The sequence below is a fragment of the Gouania willdenowi genome, chromosome 22, assembly GCF_900634775.1.
Source record: "Gouania willdenowi chromosome 22, fGouWil2.1, whole genome shotgun sequence".
NCBI lineage: Eukaryota > Metazoa > Chordata > Actinopteri > Blenniiformes > Gobiesocidae > Gouania > Gouania willdenowi.
In genome coordinates, this window is record NC_041065.1 from 21739241 (window position 1) to 21756954 (window position 17714).

General features: G+C 39.4%; 1 protein-coding gene across 1 annotated transcript in view; it reads right to left on the reverse strand.

Annotated features, from left to right (window-relative positions):
- Positions 1 to 11874: 11874 nt before the first annotated feature.
- Positions 11875 to 17714, reverse strand: part of prkd3 (protein kinase D3) — a 40632-nt gene continuing 34792 nt past the window's right edge. The window contains 9 exon segments of the mRNA XM_028438140.1: positions 11875 to 13238; positions 13392 to 13477; positions 14010 to 14277; positions 14369 to 14467; positions 15471 to 15632; positions 15717 to 15823; positions 16002 to 16074; positions 16299 to 16351; positions 17339 to 17615. Coding sequence (XP_028293941.1) covers positions 13065 to 13238; positions 13392 to 13477; positions 14010 to 14277; positions 14369 to 14467; positions 15471 to 15632; positions 15717 to 15823; positions 16002 to 16074; positions 16299 to 16351; positions 17339 to 17615 — 1299 coding nt within the window. The 3' untranslated portion in view covers positions 11875 to 13064.

The window sequence follows — 17714 nt, forward strand, 5'->3', positions numbered from 1 at the left end:
CAAACCAGAGCAATCTCCACTCTGTGAGAGGAGGGAGGTTCTCTTCAGACATTCCTTCAAACATCCAGGAGTAGTTGGCGAGAATGTGTTAACTTTAAGCTTCAGCTTTCAAAGTGGGGATTCCTCCTTTTTTTCACAGACTGAAATTAAAAGACGAGCTCAACAATGTCTCTTTTGTGTCTTTGCACCGCTGACAGACCGAGGGCAAGGGGTTAAGCGTGTAATTCATCAAAATAAAATTATTAACAGGATAGTCTTCCTCTTGGAAAGTGTTGGAGAAAAAAAAAATGTTTGCTGCCAACTTGCCTGTGGTGACAGTAAACATTCCAGAGCTTGGCTGGAGTTTGGACTTGCCATTATCTGCCACAGCTGTGACAACGCCTGTTGGCTGCAGGTTTGTGGCTGGCCTCAGTGTGTTTACCTGGAAATGAATCTGAAAAGCGGCGGGACAGGGAAGGCACACAAGTCGGCTAAATAAAAACCCAGAGTGGTCATTGCGACGGGATGCAGTGGGAGGGAGTCCAGGGTTATTGCAGTGGCCTCAATGGGTCAGGGCGCAAACACAGGCGTAAACGCACTAAGGATATCCTCAAATACGCACCTTTTGATATTGAGAAGAATGTGGCGAGGAATGCCATCCGATACGCTTCATGTTGACTGTATCCATGCAGGGCACGGTGCTTTCTACACAATGCTGACTGCATCTATCAAACAAGGTGACAGTGTATCTATTGGACCACAGGGGTAGCATGAGGAGGGTGGTATCCAGCCTGAGAGAAGCTAAGGTCAGATGGCTCTACGTGATATGAAATGCTAAAATATCTCAGGTTTAAATTTCATTTCCAAAACACAATCACGACCAACTCCAGATTCAACACAAAATTACCACAAAAATTAACAAACACACATCAATATGACCAAATTTTGGGTTGCCAGTTTGGTCAAAATTCAAACAAGAACTGAATATTTAATTTGACTGAAACACATTTTACCACAAGGTACTTAATCTTAACGTGAATCTTCATTAACGATAACCTCATTAAATCTTCCAATTTTAGGTTGCCAGGTTTGTAAAACTGTTGAAAGAACAATAAACATACGTTTATTTATTTACTCATTTTGGGTTTTTCAAAGCTGCCAAAATTGGTTTGTTTTGTTTTAGAATAGCTTTACACCAAATTTCTAAGCCGCCATAGTATTTTATATAAGTTAGTTTAAATCTTCAAACTTTATATTAATTTAAACAATGTCAAACAAACCGATGGATTAGAATGACAACTTCAAATGAATGAACCTCCAACTAGCAGTTTTTTCAGTTGCCAGGTGAGAGCCAAAAACGGGTTATACGTTACTTACAATTCAATCGTCTGTTAAGACTTGACAGTTTGTTGTGTCTCAAAACAAAGTAAGACTTAAAAAAACAACAAAAAATTGTCATTCGCTACAAACAAATGATGAATTAATAGAAAGTTTTTATTCGGTTTCATACACACATTTTGTGTTGCTTTTTGTGAGAGTTAAGTACCTAATAAAACAGACCTCGGCAACTGGCGGCCCGGGGGCTACCTGCAGCTTATGGTCTAGTATTGTGTGGCCCCCAATGTATACATGCAAAACGACTCCAAAAACACACAAAATGATGGAAAAATACACAAAACAACAGTAAAAATACACAACAAAAGGACTCCAAAAACACACAAAATGATGGAAAAATACACAAAACAACAGTAAAAATACACAACAAAAGGACTCCAAAAACACACAAAATGATGGAAAAATACACAAAACAGCAGTAAAAATACACAACAAAAGGACTCCGAAAACACAAATCAGTGATAAAGCTCAAAATTACTCCAAAAGCACACAAGAGAGCAACAAAAACAGACAAAACCCTTCTTTTTTCTTCCCTGTATTAATGCTTGGATTGGTCATAATTCTAAATACTGACATGAATGTTGATAATGTGGCCCTCGGATCAGACAATTACATTTTGTGGCTCCCAATGTGATAAAACTTCCCCATTTCTGTAATAAAAGAAGGTGTTTGGCCATAAAATGTTATCTTTATAGCTGCAGAATGAGTTCTTCATAATTCCACTGACAACAAATGTGCCTTTTAAAACAAAAGGCAACGCAAAATGGTTTCCCCGGTATGTGCTGATTGATTGATTACTTTTTTAATCAACAATTGTAAATGAAGCATGGGGAATATTTCTGTGCATGCTAAAGCCATAATATGGGATGTACTGTACTTACACGCACCTGTACCCTCACATACATTAGTTGTCTTGTTCTTCACTTTGTCTCAACTTTGCAAGAAACGTGGATGGGATGTGTATTACAGCCGGAAGATTTATTATCACCAAATCAGCACATTGTTATTCATTAGTGGACCAACTGCAGAGTCAATACACATTTAATCACAGACTGAAGGCAATTAAAGTAGGGGGGGGGGGGCGGCAGCAGTGCTATGCTAATTAAAGAGCCATGCTCCCATGGGATGCCCTGTGGCTAATATCACTACAATCAAGGCCGTGCAATAATCCACGATGAGCGATTGGCCTCCACATGCAGGGATGCTGTCAGATCCCCTCTGTGTGTGGACAAAGGGACAAACGTGGTCTTGTGAATAAAAAAAGTTGTGTATCTGTAATGGTTTTCCTAATCCTGAGTGTCTCAAGGGAGAAAGTGGAGCATCTTCTAATTCATGGACTATTTTAGTCTCGTTTAGTTTAGTCTCGGGGCAACCGTGGCTCAGGAGGTAGAGGGTCGTCCTCTGATCAAGAGGTTGGGGGTTTGATCTTGGTCTACACTGGTCTATGTGTTGAAGTGTCCTCGGGCAAGGCACTGAACACCAAGTTGCTCCCAGCGCCTTGCATGGCAGCTCTGTCCCATTGGTGTGTGAATGAGCTGATATGTAAAGCACTTTGTGACCTCTGCCTATGAAAGGTGCTATAGAAATAAACATTAAGTATCCTTGAATCCAGTGGACCGCAGCCATCATCACTAAGAGGCCTCATCTTGAGAAAACAATCACACACACACACATTTCCACATCTAACAGTCCCTTTACCCATCAATCACTCGATCAGAGGGACACCGAGGTTCATATCTGTCGGAGTCTTATCTGTAATCCAAGGGCTGATGGAGAAATTCAAGTTTGGGATTACCTCTGACTGCTGAGCCGAGTCCATCTCAGACAGCATGGCTGCCTGGTGCTTCCATTATCCACACACATCGGCGAGCACAGCACAACTAAATCTCACTGTGTCCCAGGCTGGGACTCACTGTTGGCAAATCTAAAACCCAAGATATCCTCATGCTGCGCACACGAGGACAGAAAGAGCCCCAGTAAAAGCTGAACCAATAGAAAAGAACGCCCACATTTTTGGGGTTTATTTTTGGTGACCTCATTAAAAAAAACACCCTGAAATATACTTAAAGCTGCTATGCCCATAAGTTTTTATTAGATAAAATCATAACGTTTGCCTCATGGATCAGTGAATCGCACATTGTTTAAAGGAAAAAGGTTGAAATTGGCGCTTGAAAGTTTGATTTTATCTGCACTGTTAACAAACTGTTTGTTGAAATTGCATTGTGGGATGTGGAGTCGCAGAAACAGGTGCATAGAAGAGTTTTTGCTTCAATCTGATTTTTTTTGTGTCAATATTGGGAACAAACTGGAACCAAAATGGTATCAAGTCAAATCAAATCTAGTCAAATCGAGCTTCACTGTCATTTTGCCAACCATACATACATAGTAGTGCAGACAAGATGACGTTAAAAACACACATCTCCTGCACACACATCCCTGAGATGTCTTCATAGTTAAAACGTTAAATAGTTAAATAGTATATAGCAGCAAGAGTTCATAAAACAGTTAAAGTGACCTTGTGAATAATCATTTAAAATGTTGAGACTAAAACCAAATTATAAATACTGAAACTAAAAACTAAGTACTATATAATTAGATTAAGGTGCAGTGTGTACATATTTTGAAGTGTGTCCTCCTTGTTGAAAAACTTAAAATGAAATAAAAACACTTCAATGCACCTGTTTACGGGACTCCCCATCCCACAATGCAATGCGTGAAAATAGGCAACCATTTTTTTTAAACTGAGAAGCATTTAAAAAACTAATTTGGGGTAAATTTCTGTAAGAAATGCAATTATTTTACTACCACTACGTTTAAGATTCAAGAAAATTTACAGGCATTAGAACGTACTGGTAAATATTAAACCTGCCATATCATATTTGAGGTTTTTTAAGTGTTTGATATCTCACGGTTCCGCACAGAGCAGCAGCCTCCCTCCTGTAAGGATTGAGGGTCCGTTCCACATGCAGATGGATGATTTGTGGTGTTTACAGAGGAGCAGAGAAGGAGCTGACAGCTCCTGAAGAGGCCTGAAAAGAGGCTGCCTACGTGTCACCCCAGGAGCCTGATGTTAAAGAGGCAACAGCATCAGTGTCCAATCTGTGTTTGCTTACCCGTGGACACCGATGGCTGAGTCCTGGCCCGGAGCCCATAAATTCTGCCCTTTTTTACAGGAGCTTGACAGCTAACAGGCTATTGGGAACAGGGGCCCAATGACACAGCCACTCAACAGATTAGCACCTCATCAGCCTCCTGCAGCTTCGGACAAATACGGTCTCTGCCTCCTTTAGGCTACAATAGGACAGCCACTGCTAAACAGCCCCCCGGCAAGTGAGCCCCCACCTCTAATCCAGCCACAAAACTTCCTGGCCTGGTCTTTCTCTGATGGCCACAGCTGCAAAAAAGGGGGCCTCCTTTATTTCCACCCCGACCCCATTTGGCAAGATGTGTGTATTTCAGGTGAGCAAATATTGCCACTTGCTTGAGAGTTCAATAGCCGTCCCTTTTTAAGGTGGAGGGGGGAGTGGGAGTGTATTGCGTCCTACGTGTGGCCTCACACAGCAGCTGGTCCAAAGGATGGGTCGGGGGGTGGGTGGGTGGGTGGGGGGGGGAAGCTTCTCCAGGCACAGCTGGAGTCACCAAACCAAACATACCTACAGGGCTCATCGGCATTTTCCCAGACAGGAGAGATACCATTTCCAGCTTTCATTTCCTCTTTCTGAGGCTTTTACAACAAAAGGGTGACCATGATGTCTCTGCAAAAGTCACCACACACAGAGCGATGCCCCTTTTTCTCCTGCAATACACAGACGCATTGGGGCATCGCGCTATAGTAACATTATCTTTTCATTAACTACATGTCCTGTAAATGGACAAACACAAGTGCAAACAGATGAAAGATAAACATGCAGGGGAAGAGAACCACTTTACCATTGAATAAATAAAAAAATAAATTAAAAAAAAGTGAATGTAACCATGTCGGAAATAAACTGAATAAATAAAAAATAAATAAAATTTAAAAAAAAAAAAGTGAATGTAACCATGTCGGAAATAAACTCAATAAATAAATAAATAAATAAATAAACCATGGCAAATTATTGAGTTTACCAAAATCTTTTTTTCCAAATGAGATTACACAAACAATAGTATTTGTCATACTATTTCAAATGACACATTTCCATAATTTTTCCTTTTTTAGATCATTTCTAAATAAAACCAAATGACACAAAAATTATCAAAAGGGGAAAAAAATGAGCCTATGAATTGTGTTCCAGTTGTTTTTCTGACCGTATCATCAGTAAGTCTTCTCAGAACTACATACACAGAGATTAATTCAGGTTGTCCACCAGAACGTTCAGACTAAGTACTATAATTAAGTAACTGCCCTCGAGCAAGGCACCAAACGCCAACACTGCTCCCTTTATTGTAAAGCGACTTTGACTGCCAAGAAAAGTGCTATATAAAATTGATGTAAAATAATAATAATAATTTAAATATTTTTATTAAGTTCAAATATAGAGAAAACTATTATTTAGACATATAGACCAATTTATCCTTTTCCCTTATTCATATAGCAACAACATGCATCCATACACACACCCATCCATACAAGAGGAGAGAGGTGCTCACTCTTTATACATTGACATAATACAGAAAAGACAAAAAACAGCCCCTATTCCCTTCCCTGTCCATTCATTTCATGTCCAATATTTATATATGAACATTGATAAAGTTCAAAAGAGGGTTCCCTATTCTTTCCCATTTATGTAGATCACCAGAGTTTACAAATCTATGCTTTTCCATATGTACTATACTGGCCATCTATATACATTCCATATGTACATTCAGCCAATTTCTAAAGGTTGGTGCCGTTATTGATTTGAATGTATTAAATTTCAATTAATTATCACTTATAATGACTTTTTTATGCCTTTTTGTCAACTTGTGTCAGTGTCCATATCTGTTTTATCTTTCTTTATTATTGACGTGTAGCAACAAGTTTCCCCACGTGTGTCTCCCAGGGTTGAAACATCATCATACTGTGAATACATTAAGTACGGCTAATAAATATCTGGCAGCATTTTATTGCAACGCCACAGGTGTAACACTGTTCAAAATAAGATAACAAGAGAAAAACAAACGTCGCAAGCAGAATGTTTGGATTTTTCGGTTTCATCCCGAATGCTCGATAAAGTATTTACCAGTTGTGGATTTAGAATTCCTGTTCCTCTCAACATTTCCCCGAAAACACACTATAATGAGTCACTATTTACCGATCGCGGCTGAAGGCCAGCGGTGAGAGGATGAAAGGCCGCTCGCAGAATGCCACACCAACAAGTCCCTCAGATAAAAGGCCAAGACCACAGATAAAGAGTACAGGGCCAGCTTAGATAAAGGCTACGCAGTCTGGTTGTGTATTGGATCAGAAGATGATGTGTCAGTGCAGGCTGAGGACCACCTTGATTCCCCCTGCACCTTCCTTCCCCCCTCCCACAGAAGTCAAACACAAGTGCGGGTGTAGCCGTGTCCTGGGAGGCCTTCTCTACCATCACAGTGAAATGGAACCGACCCATTGAGCAAACAAGATCTGTCTCTATCCCCCCCACCCCCCCCCCCCCCAAGCCCACATCAGCCATGTCTGGGTGATGGGTTTTTCTGTTGTTCTGTTTGTTTGCTTGTTTGGTCTGGAGCCCTCGGACACCCAGCATGGAGTAAAGAGAGGAGAAGCCGAGGAATGGAGGACTTGGAGAAGAGAGGAGAGATGGAGGGAAGACAACCAGGACGCACGACATGCTAACCTCAGCTGGAGGTGACGAGAGACCTGCAGAGAAGCTACGAGGTAGCATTAGAAAGCTGCTCAACAAATATACACAGTCAGTCTGTGATCTTTCACCAGATGTTTTTATGTTATTTCTTAAACATCTGTTGATTCATGTACATGTCTTCATGTTAGGGAAACTGTCGTCACAAAAACACACTCAGTCATTGCACTGGACTCAAAAATACTATTTCTGAGAATGTTTGAAGGGGAAAAGTCAAAATCAGTTTCCTGGGACACACTTTCCATTAACCTATAGTCCTTCAGGAGATTAAACCAACTAAGAGTGACCTCTGCTGGCAGTAAGGAAAAATGTTTTCCTTAAATCCTGTAGCCTTTTTTGTAATTATTGCAACCAAGTTATTGTATTTTTATTTTTTTGCAAAAAATAATGAAAAACAAAACCATGAATTTGTTGTCTACTCTTTGTTTTTGTTTCACATTTTTTCTCTTTACTTTATTTATCCATGTTTCATAATATTATTTTGTATTTCTTCTCATTCTCCTTCCATTTATAATAATTGTTCTTTTATTGCCATTTTTCCTCAATTATTTTATCCATTCTGCTTCTCTCTTTTTTCTACTTTTTTTTTTAATTCCATGGGATTTATGAGTCGTAGGTGTAACGGTTAGTCCTTGTATTATTTAATGTTTAATACACGCAATTTCTTACAAAAAAGTAAGGAAGTGGGTGTGGCTTATCGCCAGGCTATGAATCTTGTATCCTTTTTCGTAATTATTGCAACAAAGTCCTTGTATTTACATTTTTAGCAAAATGTGTTGCCTACTCTTCGTTTTTGTTTTTTTAGTTTTTACACATTTTTCTTTTTATTTATCCTTTTATCCAATTTTTCTAAATTCCATTCTGCTTCTATTTTATCCACTTTTTTTTTTTTTTTAACTCAATGAGGTTTACATGACGTATGTGTTGGGCTCGTGCCTCCAGGCCTCGTGCAGGTGAGCACCTGCATCACATCAACAATCAGGAAGTGAGGGAGGAGGAAACGAGGAGCGAGAGACACACGTGGCATCAGTTGTGGGGTAAGGTTTTACTTTCTGCCATATTGTAAGGTTGTTGTTTTAGTTCTGGATCAGTTTGTTACTGGTAGTCCTGTTTTTTTCAGTGGTGGACGACGTGTCCCACCACTGCGCTTTGTTGGGTTGGCACAGCGTCTTTCCAACTGTTGTTAGTTTTTTTGTTAATACTTTTTAGGCCGTGGTTATTCATACGGAAACGTATCAATTGACGTCCTTTTATCCATATGGAACATTGGCCATTTTATTGGTGCATCACGTGACTTAAAGTACCGTCAGTATTTTTAGCTACCCCGCTTAACCCTTTTATTTTAGTCCTATCCCTAAACCAGGAAATACCCTGAAATGTTAATATTTTTGGTATATGTATTTTTAAAGGTGGAATTTGCCGTGTTAAATATGTTCAAATGAAAAAATATTTATGACAAAAGCGGGATTCGAACCCACGACAGCGGAAGGGAGAATTCTTGAGTCATGCTTAGACCACAGTGAAAACACACAGGCACATTACACTTCAGTAGAAAATGTCCGGAAACGTATGTTTCCGTGTCAATAGTTCCAGGGTCTATGGATACGTTTTCGTATGAATAGACACTTCATATATTTTAGGCAGTGGCTATCCGTACGGTTGCCGTATCAATATACCGACATCCTATCCATGTTTGGCCACTTTAGGTCATGTGATTAAGACTAACCCTAACCTTAAAAATTGTTGCGATATTGAGTTATAACCTAACCCTAAGATGCCACGTAGTTGTACTTTGGTAATCTTACCAATAGTATCGGGGGTTGTCCGTAGGCAATTGTTCAAATAGACACTATCTTCTTTTTATTGTCTACAATTTTGATTAGATTTCTATCGATGCTTCCATGATTCTTCAAACACTTTTAATCTTGAATTATTTCTATTTGGCATCCTTCATATAACAAACAAGCCTTGATTTTGCATCATTCCTGTAATGCCCGGGGACCAAATCCGGCCCTTTGGAGCATCCAATTCAGCCCGCAGGAGAAAGTGAAAATGACGATAACAATATTTTCAGGGGCTCACAGTTTTCTATGTGCTTATATCTCATGATTGAAGTCATTTTTTATGTCAAACAGTTATGGGGAGAAAAAGAAAATCTTACAAAATTCTTACATTTTCCTCAAAATATGACATTTTCTTTAATTAAATAGAAAATGGCCCCAAAACTAGTAAATTTCAAGTGAAGATCCTGTTGGGACTGATATCTATCTCTTATTGCTTGGGTATTGTCAGTTTTTTACATATTTTGTCATTTATCTATACGTAGAAGTGCAAACTAGGACACAATAATGTTGCAATCACTTGTTTTCCGGGGTCTGTGGCCCACTTGAGATCAAAACGCTCCATATGGGCCCCTGACCTAAAATGAGTTTGACACCACAGTTTGAACAGAAAGATAGCTAAAACCTACAGTTTGTTTTGTTTTTTTACCTTGAGTGGCAGGTTAATTTTATTCATTATGAATGAAGTGAATAATAATTCCAAAACCCCACTTTCTTAACTGTGACCTTTGCCAAAAAAGTGACTATAAAGCTCTATAAGCATGGGCCGGCTCTAGAAGCTGCAGTAGACTTGATAACGTCTAGTCAAGGTATTTGGATGTATTGATTTCATCATGTTTTGGATTCTGTTATCAGCAACTTTACACTCTTAAATCTCTGAGACACTAGCAGATTTCTAGTGAAATTTGGAGATGTGGGGGTTGGTCAAATAAATGGAGTGAAACTTGTGATTTACACAAGGCAGGAAAACTTGGCTCAAGTCATTGTTTTAGGAAGTTCCAGATATTTAACAGCTGAATATCTTTAATGTTACATCATAATATAAGTTCTGGTTGAGGGGAATTTCTGTATAAGGCTTTAAATTACATGTTTGAACAGAACAAACTAGAAGAAGCAGATTTTGAAAATTTCTAAATTTTGATACCACTGCCTAGATTGCGCGCCATGGCGAGTAAGTCACATGTAAGCTAAATAAGTGACATCTGTCTGGTTCATTTACCACATTATAGAGATCTGTAACTTGAAACAATAGGCCATTTCTATAACCCCAGGTCAAGGAAAGAGACATTTTACTTGTAGTATTTTAACTGCACTTACAGTATATGGTACATGAAGGGAAGCTGTGTTTGCTTTAATCTTGGGCCATTTCAAAGTTATCCACAAACCCATAGCGTCGCCACCCCTGCTATTTATCTTTAACCATTACTCGCTTGTGGTTAATCTCCAAACCGCTTTGTGTGGTGCAGCAATCGCATCCAGCTGCCGAGAATCAGACCTGACAACACACAAGCACTCCCACATATTGATACATACACGATGAATACAGGCCTTTTATCTTGTATTAGTTTTTTTTTAAAATCTTTCGCTTTGAGGCATGTTGTGATGTATTCTCCAGATAAGTGGTTCTCAAACTTTTTTGGCTCACGTACCCTCCTTTGTCCGACTACAACATTTTGCTTAGTAAACTATTTAAAACAACTCTAGAGCATAATGATGGATGAGGTGGGGGAAAAAATCGATTCACATAATCATGATTCAAATCTTCCACGATTTCGAATCGATTCATAAACTTCAAAAATCCATTAAAAGACAAAACTATACAGTATATATACAAGACAAAAGAAGGGACAAACAACAATGTGATAACCCGACAGCATACACCCAGAGAACAATGAGATGAAGAGAGGAAAAATGTGTATTAATAATGAAATAAGATATAATAATAATAAAAATTCTACATTGACTCAGCTGGCAGCCCCAGCGCTCTAAGAGGCTGGGGCTCCACTCCTTTTCAAATGCCACCTTTTTTGTATACCTTGTTATTTCTTGTACAGTAAGTTTTTTTTTTTGTTTAGCATGAATAAATGTTACCTTTTGTCTTAGTTTGCTTTTGTGTGATTAAATCATTGGAATCAATTTATTTAAAATTGTCTTATACAAACTGTATTGTTTTGATACCATAATTTGCTTTAACACACTATGCATTGTATTAATTTTTGAATCGAGAATCGATTTTGAATCGTATCATGACCCTAAGAATTGGAATCAAATCGAATCATGAGACACCCAAAGATTCACATCCGTAATGATGGAATGACTGAGTGATAACACACATTTTATAGAATCTCATTTTGTAAATAAGTGTAAAGAAACAGTATTTAGTGCAGTGGTTCCCAACCTTTTTTGGATCGTGACCCCATTTTGAATATCAATAATTTCTGGCGACCCCAAAAACATTTTTTTTTCTAGAATTAGCTTTTGATTGTTTGAACTCAGATGTTTATATTTTTACAACATTTTAGTTGAACTAGATTTATATTTCACAAAGTCAAAGTATATAAATACAGTTGTTTAAGATTGTGTTATTTTAATGTACATGGGGTCCTGACCCCAAGGTTGAAAAACATTAAATGGCTCCTGATAGATTTATTTCTATAGTTTTGTTATGTCATCTCAGGCCTGGGGTGGAACCAAAACAAACACTTTATTTGTTAATTTTCTACTCTCTCTCTCTCAAGTACCCCCTGTAGCGCTATTGTGTACCGTCATTTGAGAAGCACTGCTTCAGATGTTTGACATTTATGTCTTACTGCGCTATAAACAAAGAGACAGATACCTATATTTGAAATTTTATTCCATGAGTATGAGCTAAAATATACAAAACACTGACACCTGCCAATCCAGCGGCAACAAAGACAGAAAATGAACAACAAGCCGCAGGGATTTTCCCCGTGAGCAAAGAGATGGTAGTGATTCAAACTCCCACATCAGGCCAACTGTCTAGGACACTTTCTACACTGTAGACAGATGAGCTGTTGAAATAATCCCAAGAAGACAAATAAGGGGAACCAAGACTTGTTTTGTTCTAGTTTGGCCACTTTGTGTGACTCTCTCGGTGAGGGTCAATCCAGACCTCAATCAGTCACAGCGATTGAAGAAAAGGGTTCCTCAGGTGGGATGACTGGCTCTATTATTGCATTCACTGACAGATTGTCATCCGCACACACAAAAATAATATTCAGAAAAACATTTTTCTTTTTACACGTTTGGTCTCAATTTCTTGGTCATTTTCACACACTTGTAGCTGCCACACAAATAATACACACATGTTGCAAATACTACCACATCACAAGGCAGCTGAGACCGTGTGAGCTGCTTCGCTGTTCCTTCAACTTTATTTTCTTAAATTGCTTTGTGTAGCAGTGCATAGTGCTCAATGGATTTGGGAGTAACAAATTGGAAAAACCTAGCACAATAACTACAAACATTAGAAAAAAACACACATACATGTGATGGTTCCAGTTTGATGTCGGGGGGGGGGGGGGGGGGGGGGATTCACAAGCAGTTTGGAAGCGAGAAATACTTGAGTTGAAATGTTGGACTGTAAATCCCTTGTGAAAAGTGCATTTTACTTATTTCATTTGCCAAAGAAATGTAGCGACAAGGACTGAGACAACAACCAGGTTTCCTTTTCCTTCATTTTCACCTTTCACTTCTATGCATGTAAATTGGCTTCTTGTTTTTTTTTTTTTTTTAAAAAAAAGAATTGAAACTGAGAAAATCCCCCAAATGTTTTTAGACGACATGAAAAGGAAGTCATTTCTCTGGGCACGTAATTCTGTAGCACCCATTTCCACCTGTGGCACTGAGTAGTGCACCAGCTACAACCTCTGTGAGGGCATCGCTCCGTTCCATTGGCTCCTCTCTGTTCTCAGACAGTTCAGGAAGGAGAACCTACAGCACCTCCAGCTTCATGCCAAAAATCTCCTGAGACAATCCCAGTTCTTAAAAACTCCCACTTCTGTCACTAGGGGTCCTCCTCCATGTCGTCCAGGTTGGGAGCCATGATAAAATGTTGGGGGTAAACAAGACTGTTTTCATCGGCGAACTCCTCCCAGCGTGCGTCATCGCTCTCGTGTGTGATGTAGCGTTCGCCGCGACGTGTCTCAAACTCCCGCAAATCCAGCCACGTCTGGTAATCCTGAGGAAAGCAGACAGGAGTGTTAGGAAAACCAGTAATTTATTTATTTGAAAATGGAAAATATTTGCAAAAAATTGCTAAAAGTTTTATTAAAATGTCATGCTTTTCATTGCCTTTAAAAAGGCAAAATGGGAAGAAAAACCAAACTATCACCTGTAACCAGGGGTGGCTGAGACACTTGTCCACGCTGTACCTCTTCCGCATCTTCACTTGGAGGAGATTGTTGATTAGATCCGTGGCTGTTAGGGTATAAGTGTAAGTAAATTAACACAAAACGACAGAAAGGCAAACCGATTACTATACATTTATGTTAACAATTGTCACAGAATCCAATTGTTCTTTAAAGAGTAACTAAACCCTTAAACTAGTATAAAGTAAGTATATACCAGCATAACAACTATTTTAGTTTGGTGTATTATGTTCTGAAAATGTAAGCAATCGCCCTCTATTGGTTAAAACCAGCTATTACAATCAAATATGCTATTCGCTAAGAATGGTAGTTTGTGATGTTTTTGTGGCTTAGCCCCGCCCCTCCTATAAAAAAACTAGCACCTGTTGACTGCAATCTGATGAGGGTAGATTGGATTGAGAGAATTGTGAATAGAGGTAGTTGATAGTTGGAGATTCTATAGTATAGACTGGGCGTGTCTTAACTGCTCCAAGAGCCCCGCCCATAGTTAAGCTATTTTTTTAAGATTTTCCTTCAAGTTGCACATTAGCCAAAACCAGGGGCTTTGTAGCTACTATTTAAAATAAAGGATACAAACAAACCTTCTGTTGAGATTTCCTTCCAAGGCGTTGGCGGATACATGAAAGCAGCATTCTGTATCTGGTCGTTGATGTCTTCGTCTTCATTAAAAGGAAACGTTCCACTCAAGCTGACATACACAATGACCCCCACTGACCACATGTCCAAAGAACGGTTGTAGCCTTTACTGCGTAGAACTTCTGGAGCCAGATAAGCCGGGGTTCCTACCACCGACCGCCGGAACGACTTCTCGCCAATAATCCTTGCAAATCCAAAGTCGCACAGCTTCACCTGGAAAAAGATAGAAAAGATCCAACGTACTGTAATTGTAACCCTTGTTGGTATCAAATAGAAAACAGCATGACTGCACATAGATGTTCACCTGAGGGAAAGGCTCTGCAGAAGCCAGTAAGACATTCTCTGGCTTCAGGTCACAGTGAACAATGTTTTTGAAGTGTAGATGTCGCAAAGCTACCAGGATCTGAAGCAAAAAAGACAAATTAAGTATAAAGTTCTATATTCACGTTTAAACGTGAGTAAATATATCCTTAAAATGGAAAAATGAATCATGCTGCTTTATGGAAAAGAAAATCTAAGCACTATAAGCAAACATCTCAAATGCTTACATATTGACCAATGACTCCACACAAGGACATCTGATCTAACTCACTAATCTCATCTATATTCACGAGGCGCAACATAAGCATGCTGGTCTGCCAATAGTCGTATACCAAAACCACAGTAGGCCTGGCTCGCCTATCCTGACCCAAGCTCTGACTGAAGTCCTCCAGGCCACATCAGAACCAAACCCATTGCAGCTAGCAGGGCCGTTAATGCTCGGAGGCCCAGCAGCCCGCCGCCCCTCTAATCAGGCCACAAAACCACCGGCGCACTGCGAGCTGTAATCCACAGGCCGTGATGTCCCACAAACCAACTGCTGTAAACAATTTCCCCATCTCAAACAGCTGACCACAAGAATAAACAGGCAGAAGGGCAAGAGTGGAGGATCGTCACAGCCGACATGGAGGACACACAGAGTGCAGGGAGCTTTGGTTAGAAAATAAAGAGGGAAAACAACAAAAGAAATAAAACACAGAGCGCAAACCTCTGCCAAATATCGTCTTTGCCAGATATTCTCAGTTATCTGGATCAGTGATCCTGATTATGGGTACATTGATCTTTCACAATTTAAAGGCTTGTAAGAATCTATCGCCTTTAATAACAATACATCAGGCTGAAGTGTATGGACACCCCCACTGGTGATGCTTGAGTAGCTCCTGTTTACCACAGCCTTTTCACTGTCTTGCCCAGAAACACAAAAAAAACAATAGTCATGAATCAATCTCCTTTGAAAAGCAACCAATTAAAAAGATGCATTTAACCTGTGAACGGTTTTGCTCATTCTCAAGCAACTGCTCGTACTGATGAGATCTTTAACATTTGATAAAAAGGAAAGAGAAGAAGATAATTTGATCAGCGCCCACCTGCGTGACTAGAAACTTGGTGATCCGTTCAGGCAGTTTGCTTTTTTCACTTGACAAGATCATCTCCAGCATGTCGCCGTGAAGTTTCTCCATGACTACAAAAACACGCTCCGGCGTCTCGAACATGCACTCCAGGTTAACAATACCTGGGTGATGCAGATTCTAAGGGAAAAATAGACAGATGGCTTTTTTATAGCACAGCACACGGTATTTATTCAAATGATCGCACATGAATGTGTTCATTACCTGTAATATGGCCACTTCATTCCTCAGCTGGCTCTCTTGTTTCGTGGGAAATCGCATCTTGTCGATAACCTTGATGGCTACATCTCTACCGCTCTTTCTATGTTTGCCTGAAATATCACAAATGAGTTCAAGGACAAATATTTTAATATATGACAAATATATCTAATACACACATTTCTCTGATTCCCAGAAATTGCACGTGACTCAAATATTTTCTTGGTCTCTTTGTAAATAAATAATATTAGAAATGTATTTAAAAAAATTAATAATAAAAAATAGATGTACCTCCGTACACGATGCCAAATTGGCCAGATCCCAGCACTTCATCTGAGAAGATTTGATACACCGACGAAATATCCTGCAACAAAAATGCTATTAGTCATGGCTGAAATATTTCCCTTTTGTTTTCTGCAAATTTTCCGCTTTCACTTAAAGCAGAAGTGGAACCACGTCAGAAACCCACAAGCCAGAAGTATTTGTGTTTGTTCAGCACCAGTTTCTTCTAAATGTTTTAAATAGATAAATTCATGAGTGTGCTTTGAAAATCGGGAAATAAACAAGAAAATGAAACCCTGCACTCACCACATTCTCCTGGATCTGGGAATTGGACACGGATATGCTGATGGACAGCTCCTCTGGATGAGAAAATACACAGTAATACCAAGTTTAAAATACACACAAAGCAGCTGGTGCGTCCCTAAGGAACAGCATTGCTCACATACAAGCATCTTATCCCACCTGCAAACTATTAGTCAGTGACCCACATTATTCTATTACACAATAAATTGGCTTTAAAATACTCCACAAAGTGTGAGCGAATGCTGCAAATATGCCACGAATTTCAAAGGAGGGACCATAGAAAGCAAAGTGGTGTGGATGGATCCTCCATACCAGCCAATAAAACAGTCCATGATTAAAGCTAATGGAAAAAACAATATTAGGGTCATAAGTCTCATGCTACACTGAAACTCTTTCCTGGAAAACATTTTCATCCCAAAAATGTGCTTTGAATTTGGAAAATCCTTCATTAATTACATTCAGGTAAACAGATTAAATCTTTATTTTACAATCATCAAGAAATAAATCCTAAACTTTGAAGATTAAATTGATTTTTACACTAAAAATAGGAAAATCTGTTTGCTTATATATCATTAGCTCATTGATTCACATGAATCACATCTATCATAACTAAGACCTCTCATTCATGCCAAACCATTGTTGGCAATGGGGACAGGCAAAGAGCAGCCTTTACTGTTCTGTTGCAAACCAAAGACTTTAATATCCCTTTTCAGCTATAAAAACCCATCATTTGCACAAATTAAAATTTAAAAATGCAGCATTTTTTTCTTAAATCTCAGAGATTTCCTGGAATGTCTTCATGCAAACACCCAATTAGGAACCACACATACAAGCTCAACACTGTCTATATAAGGCAAGTTAAAACATTTGATAGCGAACACAATAGAAAAAGATGATCAACCGTGCACACATTTATCTGATTGATCATTATCATTTGGGCTAGCAAGTAAGTCTTTAGGGGAGAAGATGACTCTTCCAAACAAGAGAAAAACACCAAAAACCCACACCAAAACAGTTCCCCAAAAGTTTGAAAATGGTCTCACTGTGATCTTTGCCCTGGCCTGCAGCGCTGGCCACGCTAGGCTGAGGGGTGACAGGCATCAGTGCCTGTCGGATAGCCTTCTCCCATCCTTGAGCCACTTCCATACCAACTCCAGAGGCAGCCAGTGCCGGGCTGTGGTAGTGACTGCCATTGTTCTCCCCGACGTAGTAAACCATGGTGGCTGTGATGATCTCAAAGCAGTGAGGGTTGCTGCCCTGGGCCAGATTGCTGTAGTCTTTGTACTGCTCAACCTGCAGGATCTCAGACAGGGGGATTTCCTGAGGGAGCAGAGATGGACAAGTCATTAGACAGCCAGACCAAACACCACATTTTAAGTTCCTCAAGTATGGTAAATCAAAAACAGGAGTTAGCTAAAG